This window comes from Chiloscyllium plagiosum, unplaced genomic scaffold (genome assembly GCF_037043375.1).
Source record: "Chiloscyllium plagiosum isolate Xiang-an unplaced genomic scaffold, Cpla_swu_hap1 HiC_scaffold_13, whole genome shotgun sequence".
In the NCBI taxonomy this organism is placed as follows: domain Eukaryota; kingdom Metazoa; phylum Chordata; class Chondrichthyes; order Orectolobiformes; family Hemiscylliidae; genus Chiloscyllium; species Chiloscyllium plagiosum.
In genome coordinates, this window is record NW_028270151.1 from 54,250,305 (window position 1) to 54,262,924 (window position 12,620).

Below are 12,620 nucleotides of genomic sequence, written 5' to 3' on the forward strand. Positions count from 1 at the left end.
CTAAAAGTTGCTCTTTCAGACAAATCAATAGTTTATATATTGATTGTGATTTTGTTTGATTAAAAAAGACCAAATTTCTTAAGTTTCCCAAAAATAGTACCAATAACTTTCGAGTTATAACATTGATGATTCAAATCTGCCATTTAAATTTTCAGTTCAATTTTGAGACAATTTACAAATGCTATTTCACTGGTGGGATGTGGATCTTATTGACAAGGCTGACATTTATTGCCTATCTCTAATGGCCCTGGAGAAGGTGACAGTGGACTGCCTTCATGAATTGCTGCATATACACTGGAAGTGTAATTGGGGAGTATCAGAATTTTGATCCAGTGAAGATGGAGAAACGGTGATATGGTTCCAGATCAGAATGAGGTGTGACGTGGGGCTGAATAGGATAATGGTTGAATCCCTATGTGCCTGCTGTCCTTGTTGTTTTAGGTGGCAGAACTCACAGGTCAGAAAAGTACCATTGATGAAGGCTTGGCAAGTTGCTGCAGTGCATCTACAGACTTTGCTGCCACTATTCGTTGATGGTGGAGAGAAATGGGCAAACAATTAACATGGCTGTTTCATCTTGGATGCTCGAATGGTGTTGGAGCTGTATTATTTAAGCAAGTAGAGGGTATTCCATCACTTTCCTGTCCCTTGTAGGTAGTGGAAAGACTATGGGGAATCAGGACGTGAGTTACTTGCCACAAAATGTAGACATGCTCATGTAGACATGGTATTTATGGTCCAGCTGAGTTCGATCTCTAATCAACATAACTGACCATTAAAAATAATTGCGCACACTTGTAAATTTGATGCAGGATGAGAACACCAGCCTAGATTGGAAATCAAGCAGATGTCGGCAACCTGAGAAAACATGAAGAGGATGTCAGGTACAGAGGTAGGTTAGTGAGAAAGCTTACTGCTGGGCTTTGTGACCATGCTTTAAACTTAAAAGTAAAAGACAATCACATAAAAAATCCTCCAGCACCATCCTCAACACCACACATTTTCCATGCCCATCCATGTCAACCAAATGCCTTATAACTGCCCCTAGAACCCCATACGTCATGTGCCAACCTATTCCCTAGTACCCACCGATCACCTTCATCAGAGTCTCCATGCAAAGCCATGCCTCTGTACTCAACTCCATACTTTTGATCAACTTCCATGCCAACCAAAGCCATGTACAAACCTTATGTCTCCCACATTCTCTGTGCTCCTGCACTCTCTTCCAATCCTTTATCACCCTGTGAAGACTTAATGCCAAATCAGGCCAAGCCATGTCAGATACTCATCATCCTTCACACTTTCACACATAATGCCACTTCTCAGAGTATCCATCAAGACTAGACCTCAGGATCCTTGCTATTGAGAAAAAAATCTTATTAAGTAATATAAGTCTCTTACTTATTTTCACTACCTTGTCTTATTACAGGATGTGCCAAGCTCTGTGTGAGTGCTACACCCCAGCGTTCCTCTGATAATACTCGTGCTGGCCCGATCTGTGAATGCCTCGCCATCTGGCAAAAACTACTGTGAGGATTTACATAATTTCTTGGGTGAAACACCATTGCCAAAATGGAGGTGGTCTGGGTGCTTCTCTAAATGTTAGCTCATCTAATGTATACCACAAGGGTTGAGTTCTTGTTGAGACACATGCCCTTAAGTTTAGTAACACTACATATAGTGAAATGATACCTCGGACTTACAAATAGTCAGGATTCTGTACTTAATGAGTATTACATGACATAAATAACTAACTGATTGAACATGATATACTGACTCCATTGCACTGATCAGGGGGTGATTGAAAGCAAGGATCTTTATACTAGAGCATCACATGTCTCATGACATCATGCATCTGATCTAACCATTTAAACCGCAATGACAAAAATAGAGTTTTCTTCCCTTGATGGTGAGAATCAGATTTGTTCCATTGTCACTGCATTTTCAAATTTATCACTATTGCCCTTGCTGTTCAAAAATTGTGAAAATTTCACACATGGTATCTTTTCACAAACCACGTGTTCAGACTTTAATATTTTGCCCTGGTTGAAGTTGGAATAACTGTCTGTACACTCATTGATCATGCACTTGTACCACTTTATCTTTCTTTTCAACATTGCAACACACATTGATGCTGTGCAAGGGAAGATCAGGATGGATCGGTCTTGTTGTTGAAGAGGATAACCATAGCCCTGAGAAGTAGCCTGTAGATTGAGTATAGCTACCTGAAATTCTTGGCAAGTTGCTTTATATTTGATTACTTTGGATTTTAATACATGAGCAGTGCATTTACAAGACTATTCAATAAAGGAGAGTTTAAATGCTCCTCAAACAAAAGGTCTATCTGACTCAATTAGATTAGATTAGATTAGATTACTTACAGCATTCAGTTTTGGATACTTCTTAATAAAGACCAACTGCACTTCCTTTGGGGAATTTGCTAAAACCATGGTTAGGCGCAGAGTTTTGTTAAGCTTTGCCCACAAACAACAAACAAAATTAGATTTTCTTTCCCAACAAACCATCCGGCTGAAGAGCATCCAAACCAGCCCTGCCCCCATTCTATCCCTGTAACCCTGTATTCCCATGGATAACCCACCTAGCCAGCACATCTCTGGACCCAATGGCAATGTAGCCTGGCCAATCCACCTAACCTGCACATCTTTTGACTGTGGGAGTAAACCAGAGCACCCAGAGAAAACCTGGACAGACACAGAGAATGTGCAAACTCCACACTCTCAGGTGACTATCTGTGTGGAGTTGGCCTTGGAGTACTTAACTTGAGACCCCAACCAAATTGAAACCAAGATGTATTACCCACTCAGCACATTTCAATGAAGAGAGTCACAAGAACTTCAGAAGTCATATTCACTAGTGTGTTATCTCATTAGTTATTCAATAGTTCACTGCTATTTATGACAGGATTTGGTAGGATTATAGAATTGAGATCTGATCTATTGTTAAGCGATCACTTAACTCTGTATGTAACAAGTCAGTTCCAAAGTTTAGCCTTCACATAGTCCTGTGTTGTACCTTCACTGAGTTTCACTCCATTTTTTGAGATGCCTGATGATAGTCCTGGAAGTCCCCAACTCTCCACGTTGAAGTAGGGATAGCCCCATGACTTGGTGTTAACACCAGCTTGAGGGAAACACTATTACATGAGGCTACAAGTGCATTCAAATACAGGATCAAATCGGGTTCAAGCTGCTGCTGATGGCCTACAGCCGACAGCATAACAGGTTGAGTTAGCAAATGTGTAGTATGGAAACAATATCAGACAACAAAGGTTTTCATCTTGCTAAAAGCAACACATGTGCAGGACCAAACATTCTTTATGAAAAAAAAAACTGTGCAAGCACAGCCTCATTGAAACGACTGTTGACATGTTTCCACGTTACCATTGACTTAAAATGAATATTTTTGGATTTTTTTTTAGTTACACCACTCATCTAAGTCTTAGATTCTAAGATGAGTATATGAGTTGATGAAACAAAGAATAAAAACCAAGAACTGCTCAGAGACACTATAATGAGAGCAATCTGGCCTTTGGATTACCTTGAACAGGAGATGCTATTTGTCCCTTTCCTGAATGCCTCATCTGCAGAGAGAAGTTGGCAAACACTACAATAGTACCAAGTGAGCTAAGACATCTAGCTCCATGAACAAACACATTCAGTACTTCAAGAGTTTGAGAGAACAAAATGTAAAATAGACTCTGATTCATCAGCTGAGACAGGGTAGTAGGTGGTAATCAGCAGAAGGTTTTCCTGCCAATGTTTGATCTGATGCAAGGGACCTCATCATCAATCTTGATAGCTACTAGAGGTATTCCTTCACTAATGTGTATAAACATTACTGTGCTAACATTTTTCATGGATCTGTTATGCTGACAGGACATACCCAGGAATGGCATAGGAGGAATTTGGAATGATTCTGTGAGTGGAACTTATCAGGCTGTTACTTGACCAGTCTGTGGAACAGATCTCCCTGTATTTACAAAGTTAATGGAATGTACTTTGCAGGGTTGTCTGAGCTGGGTATGCCTTTGTTGGATTTGGTGCATAGGGCAGTGGTGGAAGAGCCATCCAATTCCATTCTTTTCTAATTTAATTCTAGTAGCTTGATAGGACTGAGTGGCCTGCTTGACTTGATTTTAGAGGACAGCTGAAAATTAATAGGCCAAATTTAATAAGGATTAGAAGCTCAAAATCTTTATTCATCCATTCTTCCCTGCTCTTACCAGCCTTGTCTTTCATTCGAACAGGAACATCATGGCTCTGAACTCTTGTTATCACACTTTTGAAAGTCTCCCACTTGTCGGTCATGCCTTTACCTGTGAACAGTCTCTTCCAACCAACTTTTGAAAGTTCGTTTCTCATACCATTAAAATTTGCCTTACTCCAATTAAGAACTTTAACTTTTATGGAAGGTTTACCTTTTTCCATAACTATTTTAAAATGAATAGAATTATGATCACCAGTCCCAAAGTGTTGTCTCTACTACCACTTCAGTCACTTGCCCTGCCTTATTTCCCAAGACAGGAGATTTTCCGTATTTCCTCAAGTTTTGCTTCTTCTCTGGTGGGTACATTTACATATTGATAAAGAAAATTTTCTTGAACACATTTAATGAATTCCTCACCATCCAAACCTTTAACATTATGGCACTTCCAGTGAATGTTTGAAAAATTAAAATTCCCCACTACTACAGCCCTATTATTCTTACATATGTCTGAGATCGCTCCACATATTTGGTTCTCAGTTTCCCATTAATTATTGGGGGGCCTACAATGCAATCCCATCAAGGTGGGACTCCATCTGCTTTACCTATAAGAGGCCGTGCATTGAAATGAATGCAGTTTAATTCTTCAGAGTGACCTTATTCACTGACTTGCCCTTGTCTGCCTTTTCTAATTAACTATCTTTTTTCTGATTCAGATCCTCATCTGTCTTTCTATTTTACTCGCAGCATATTGTTCATATTAGATGCAAATCAGAGCAAAATATTTCATCATGATTAAAGGAAAGTGGAAAATTAGTAGTTCTGTTTCTCTAAGTCTTTGTTAGTGAAAACATTTCCAGGAACATAAGTATTTAAGGCTCGGATTAATTTGAATAAACATTCTAATATTTTCAAATGTTCTTCAGTTAGAATTCAATAAACTAGATGCTCTATATCAGAAATTATAGAATAATAAAATAGTTATAGCACAGAAGGATATGGTTTATTGTATCCATGGTAGCACTTCTAGCTCACTCCTCTGCATTTTCCTACAACATTGCATTTTTCCTATACATAATTATTCAATTTTCTTTTGAAAGACACAATTTAATCTGCCTTCACACATTCAGGCAATGCATTCCAAGTCAAAATAAATCACTGCAAAATAATATTTTTGTCACATTGTTCCTGTTCTTCTTGTTAATCATCTTAACTACTGCTTCTTGCTCTTCAACCAACAGGAAGAGTCTCTCCCTATCTACTCTATGAAACATCTCTATCAAAACTCCTCAATCTTTTCTTCTCCAGTGAGAAAAGCCTGTGCTTTTCCTATCAATCCATGTAACTGAAATTTCTGGAACATGAACACTTTCAGTACCTCTTCAACATCTTCATTTGTACCAATGTATCAATTGAGTCTGAGGCAGTGTTTCATCAAGATTTATCTTAACTTCCTTGGGCTTGTCTCTATGTCTCTATTTTGCAGCTAAACCCATCATAATACTAACATAATTTCTCCAACTACTGCATTTTTAAAAAAAATCTAGCTTAATAAAATTATCAAGAGTAAAGAGTTTTTCTTAACTATTTCTATCCTTTCATGGGACACAGCCATTATTGGCAAGACTATCATTTCCTGCCCATCTATAATTTATTCTTCAGAAGATAGTGCCAACTTATCCTCTTGAATTGTTGCAGTCAAACTGGTGCAGGTTCACCCATAGTGCTGTTAGTGAGGGAGTTCCAGAATCTAGACTAGTGACAATGAAAAATGGTGATACAGTTCTACGTCAGGACTTTGTACGATTTGGTTACGTAACATTATGCAAATGCTGTACTATATTAAAAATCTGTTTTTAAAGAGACATAGTATTTGGTCGCTGTCCTCATTTTGATAGCCATCAAGTTCTATCACATTTCCTCTGAATCATGATATGTTTTTGATTAAGATGTTCATTGGAAGTAAACTGAATAATTAGAAGTCTATTCAAGCATTCCTGCTGGAGATCATTCCTTCTGTTTATTGTTAGTTACTGAAACAATAAAATAGTCTTCCAAAATACAATGAAAACATGTCAAGAAGTTGGCCTGTGTATTTCCAAAACAATTAGCCAGGTAAAGTCACTCCTTTAAGGATTGTTTCTGTAGTCACACTGCACTGAAAGATTTTATACAAGCACGATTAAGAAGAGAATCCAAGGTAAGAATATTAAATCTGCCATTACACACTAAAACAACCTTTTCCAAATTCATAAACATAAGCACTTTTTAAGAAAAAATATTCTGAATTTGGTAGTTCTCAGGAAATTGTGCATTAAAGCTAGTGAAATTTTTGTTAAAAGTTCTATAAACATCTTAAGATAATATTTAAGATTTAGACATATGACTTAAGATGTGGTGCCTAATCCAGAATATTATTTTCATGTTAATTTGACAATAAATAATTCTCGGGAAGTTTTGATTCATATTGTAGTTCAGATATTGGCTTTTAATTGCGTTGAGGATAGACAAATAAATAACTTAAGTAAAATTGGAACTTTGTTTGCAGCTTCATTAGTCAGAAATGCTATGATGATTAAGCTCAGAATCTCAGGTTATAATTTTCAGTGATTCAAGTGGAGGCAGTTATTGATAAACTGAACACTCATCGCTGTAATTATATTTGATTCAAGGAGATATTTTTCTATATTAATCTAATGGGCACATTTGAATTATTATGCCACATTGTTCCGGCAACAATGTTTCAATTCTTAACACATTAACAAATATAATACCACTATTTAAATTTAAGGTGGCTTAGCCTAGCTCAAATTTATGTATGTACAATTTATAAGGATAAAACAAGTGACTCCTTGTAATTTTAATTGAATAAAATAGTAAAAGACAGTCTGTTGAAATAACTTGTAGATGAAGCTAATGCAAACTATAATCAATGGGTGATGCACAATAGTTGCATATAATTATTTTAAAATGATTTTAATTGTTTAAAAAGTAAAATTATAGCAATGTTATGTTTAGTATTTTTGAAGGAAGTTTTGAAGATACGCAGTTTGCATAAATTTCACAAGCTTACAAGTTGGTAAATTTTATTGAAACATTGAAAAAAGTAAAGTGAAGTTTGTTTAAAGCAGCTTGAATATTTTGCACTTCTCTTTTAAGTCATTTGTCTGAGACTGAGAAGATTTCAAAATTAAAAATGTTGACAGGAATATAATCTTTGCAATACATTTAAAGACAATATGGATTACAATGTTAAATGATTGTATAATTTTACTATATAATATTCAGCAATGAATATCACAATCACTTTTCTCCCATAGTATCTCACAGAAATCTGGAATATATTTAGTGAAGTATAGAATAATACGCAAAAAACATTAATGGACAAGGCTTTTGGAATGAAATTGCTGAAATGTGTATTCCTATTGTGGACTCTCACTCACTACTAATACCTCTATGGAATTATTAGTTTCAATTAATGTGATGGCTATTAATTTTGTAAGGATTATACCTGTAATTTCCAGTATTGAATTTGAAATTTTAAATCGAATGTTAGGTCCTTACCATAGGAGTCCACATTCAGAAAAGCAATTATAATATATATTTGTTCTTGAAGCAATGTTGATCAAATATAATCCCCTCTCTTTTTAAAGGATTCAATCAGGAGTTTAGCTGCTAGAAGTAACTTAAACAGTCGACATGTATATCACAGTGAACATGAACGATACGGCAAGGTAAGAAACAAAGAACATCTTAAGAGGAAATATGTAACAACACTGAGGGACAAAATAATCTGCAGAAGCATTAGTTTGAATTTTGGACAGCATATTATAGGGGAGGAATATTTGACTCAAAGAAATCAGCCGATTACAATGAAATCTCCAGCAAATGAAATAGTATTAATTTAAAGAATATGAATTTCCTTACTAACATTTTTGGTTATCCCATCTACATATGAAAAATTAATTTAAAATTTGGGCTATTTTTAATAGTGGGACAGGTTTTGTAAATCTGAGCTTCCAGCATGAACCTTGTTCATCAATTGAACCAAGCCATTATGTTTTATAGGAATAATTATGTTGAATATTGGAGATTTTATTGTTTTAATTTTGGTGGTGGGGGAGAAGACAAAATGGGAATACTCACTGATAAACCTGAGAAAGGAGTCACATTTAAATCTTTAAGCAAATTTGGACATTGAGTAAAATAAAAGTTCTGCTTATTGGCTACCATTTTGATACCACTTTTATTGTTATTTTTGGTCAGTCTTTCAAATTCCATCTGCTGCAAAGATCTGCAATGACATTGTTGAACAGGTTAATTAGAAAATACCTAAACTATAGCTCCGAAATTTACAAATCCTGGGTCTCATTCTTGAAATAAGTTACATATCAAAGAAGGGAAAATGGATCATTTTTATAACTACTTAAGATTATCTGATATCAAATAGATTTGGAATTACTTTAATCTTTCATTCTTTGAATAAATATGACAAAAGTGTGTTTTTTTTTCAGGCATGGAAGTGAGTTTTTTAAAGCAGCTCACATAAATGACACTGTCAGTATGAAGTCCTTATTGACAAGTAAAGATTTTGATCCTGCCATTCGAGGTGTGTTTATTATATCTTAATTAAATCTAGTCATTATTATCTGTAATTTAATTTTTCTTCACCCATTTTAATTGCCCTGTATTTCATCAGGTGGGAATGAAATTTCCTCTGCTAAAAGCAGTTGATAATTGAATGTTTGCACCAGTGTGAAAGGCATCTAGATTAATTTGTCCTTATTTTCCATCTGCCTTCTTGAACTGCCTCTGATTTGAACCTTTCAGTCAACTCCTGGCTGAAATCATGAACATTACCAAATGGAGACTGAGGGTTTTAAACCTCTGTTAATATGCTCTATCCATTAATCAGTTCTATTCTTAGAACATAGAACATAGAAACATAGAAAAATACAGCGCAGTACAGGCCCTATGGCCCTCGATGTTGCGCCGATCCAAGCCCACCTAACCTACACTAGCCCACTATCCTCCATATGCCTGTTTAAATGCCCATAAAGAGGGAGAGTCCACCACTGCTACTGGCAGGGCATTCCATGAACTCACGACTCGCTGAGTAAAGAACCTACCCCTAACATCTGTCCTATACCTACCACCCCTTAATTTAAAGCTATGCCCCCTCGTAATAGGTTCTCATGGTCAACCCTATTTAAATCCCTAATCATCTTGTACACCTCTATCAAGTCACCCCTAAACCTTCTTTTCTCCAGTGAAAACAGCCCCAAGTGCCTCAGCCTTTCCTCATACGATCTTCCTACCATACCAGGCAACATCCTGGTAAACCTCCTCTGCACCCGTTCCAGTGCCTCCAAATCCTTCCTATAGTATGGCAACCAAAACTGCACACAATACTCCAGATGCGGCTGCACCAGAGTCTTATACAACTGCAACATGACCTCAGGGCTCCGGAACTCAATTCCTCTACCAATAAAAGCCAGTACGCCATATGCCTTCTTCACCGCACTATTTACCTGGGTGACAACTTTCAGAGATCTGTGTACATGGACACCAAGATCCCTCTGCTCATCCATACTACTAAGTATCCAACCATTAGCCAGTACCCTGTCTTTTTGTTACTCTTACCAAAGTGAATCACCTCACACTTAGCTACATTGAACTCCATTTGCCACCTTTCTGCCCAGCTCTGCAACTTATCTATATCCCGCTGTAACCTGACACATCCTTCCTCACTGTCAACAACTCCACCGACTTTCGTATCATCCGCAAACTTGCTCACCCAACCTTCTGGCCCCTCCTCCAGGTCATTTATAAAAATGACAAACAGCAATGGTCCCAAAACAGATCCTTGCGGAACACCGCTAGTAACTGCACTCCAAGATGAACCTTTACCATCAACTACTACCCTCTGTCTTCTTCCAGCCAGCCAATTCCTAATCCAAACCTCCAACTCACCCTCAATGCCATACCTCCGTATTTTTTGCCTACCATGGGGAACCTTATCAAATGCCTTACTAAAATCCATATACACCACATCTACCGCTTTACCCTCGTCTACCTCCTTAGTCACCTTCTCAAAGAATTCAATAAGGTTTGTGCGGCACGATCTGCCCTTCACAAAACCATGCTGACTATCCTTGATCACATTATTCCTAGCCAGATGTTCATAAATCCTATCCCTTACAATTCTCTCTAAGACTTTGCCCACAACAGAAGTGAGACTCACCAGCCTATAGTTACTAGGGTTATCCCTACTCCCCTTCTTGAACAAGGGAACCACATTTGCTATCCTCCAGTCTACTGGCACTATTCCTGTAGACAACGAGGACATAAAAATCAAGGCCAATGGCTCTGCAATCTCCTCCCTTACTTTCCAGAGAATCCTAGGATAAATACCATCAGGCCCAGGGGACTTATCTATTTTCACCTTTTCCAGAATTTCCAACACCTCTTCCCTACATACCTCAAAGCCGTCCATTCTAATTAATTGTGACTCAATATTAACATCGGCAACAATGTCCTGTTTCTGAGTGAATACTGACGAAAAGTATTCATTCAGTGTCTCCCCAATCTCTTCAGCCTCCATACGCAAATTCCCACTACTATCCTTGACTGGACCTTAGCAGTAATTTATTGAAATCTAATGTCCTTCAACTGCAAAGACTTCTTCATTAGTGGCAAGCAGCTCAAACACTTGAATATATGAAAGTCAGTTTAGGACATTAATAGTCATCTATTGATAAGAGCCTACTAACAAAATATTTAGAAACCAAAATATCAGACATAGCATATCATGAGAAAAATTTCAAATTACAACTTACAAACATATCATAATACTTCAGTGTTGATACACTGATGTAGCTTAACATTCATATTATCGGGAACTCTAGGTACAAATTTTTTGGCGTACAAAACATATCTCATGAATAAGAGACTGCAAATTAAAGTTGCATAAAACCATAAAACACAAAAGTATTTGTCATTCAAATCTGCTCTGTCATTTGTGAGATTCACAGCTGATCATAGTTATAATTCATAATAACAAGATAATTCATAAGCACACCAGGAATTAGTTTTATCATTTAAGTAGCTTAATACTTAGCATTTTGAATTCCTGAAACAGTGATTTCAAGTCAAATATTTTTTAAAAAATTCTTACATTTAATTCTAAGCTGATGTTTTAAAAATCCTTCTTCTTTTCTGATTTCTTCCCATTTCCTGGAAGATACTGACTCGTATCACATATGGCTTGATGAACATCAACAACATGTTCAAGCGACAATCCACCAAGCTACCCGTCAATTGTTTTGGCTGAGCCATAAGGCATCACATTGTCATAAAATTGTCACCAGCTGCACATAAAACTACATACACTGTTTACTGCAGACCTCGCTACAGAAAATAGAATCAATAGCAGTCCTTCCCTTTTGTTGTCCTTTAAAATCTCAGCATGAGACTCTGGAATTTCCCCCTAAACCACCCTGCCTCTATCATTTAATTCACTTAAACACTTACCTTGATCTTATTCTGTCCTTTAGAGAGCAATTTTCTCAGCTCCTGAAAGATGTCTATCAATGATGATTCAATTGGAAAGATATGGTGAGATTGGGGAAACAAGGTTAGAACATAGAACATAGAACAGTACAGCACAGAACAGGCCCTTCAGCCCACGATGTTATGCCGACCACTGATCCTCATGTATGCACCCTCAAATTTCTGTGACCATATGCATGTCCAGTAGTCTGTTAAATGTCCCCAAGGACCTTGCTTCCACAACTGCTGCTGGCAATGCATTCCATGCTCTCACAACTCTCTGTGTAAAGAACCCGCCTCTGACATCCCCTCTATATTTTCCTCCAATCAGCTTAAAACCAAGACCTCTCGTGTTAGTCATTTCTGCCCTGGGAAATAGTCTCTAGCTATCGACTCTATCTATGCCTCTCATCATTTTGTATACCTCAATTAGGTCCCCTCTCCTCCTCCTTTTCTCCAATGAAAAAAGTCCGAGCTCAGTTAACCTCTCTTCACAAGATAAGCCCTCCAGTCCAGGCAGCATCCTGGTAAAGCTCCTCTGAACCCTCTCCAAAGCATCCACATCTTTCCTATAATAGGGTGACCAGAACTGGACGCAGTATTCCAAGTGCGATCTAACCAAAGTTTTATAGAGCTGCAACAAGATCTCACGACTCTTAAACTCAATCCCCCTGTTAATGAAAGCCAATACACCATATGCTTTCTTAACAACCCTATCCACTTGGGTGGCCATTTTAAGGGATCTATGTACCTGCACACCAAGATCCCTCTGTTCCTCCACACTGCCAAGAATCCTATCTTTAATCCTGCACTCAGCTTTCAAATTCGACCTTCCAAAATACATC

The 12,620-nt window shown here is 37.4% G+C and overlaps 1 protein-coding gene across 1 annotated transcript in view; it reads left to right on the top strand.

Moving 5' to 3' along the window:
* Window positions 1-6,293: 6,293 nt before the first annotated feature.
* The window catches only part of LOC122555901 (transient receptor potential cation channel subfamily V member 6-like), a 54,799-nt gene continuing 48,472 nt past the window's right edge, over window positions 6,294-12,620 (top strand). Inside the window, exons 1-3 of the mRNA XM_043702166.2 lie at window positions 6,294-6,424; window positions 7,878-7,958; window positions 8,739-8,833. Of these exons, the coding sequence (XP_043558101.2) occupies window positions 7,924-7,958; window positions 8,739-8,833 (130 nt within the window). The 5' untranslated portion in view covers window positions 6,294-6,424; window positions 7,878-7,923. The remainder of the gene's footprint in view (window positions 6,425-7,877; window positions 7,959-8,738; window positions 8,834-12,620) is intronic.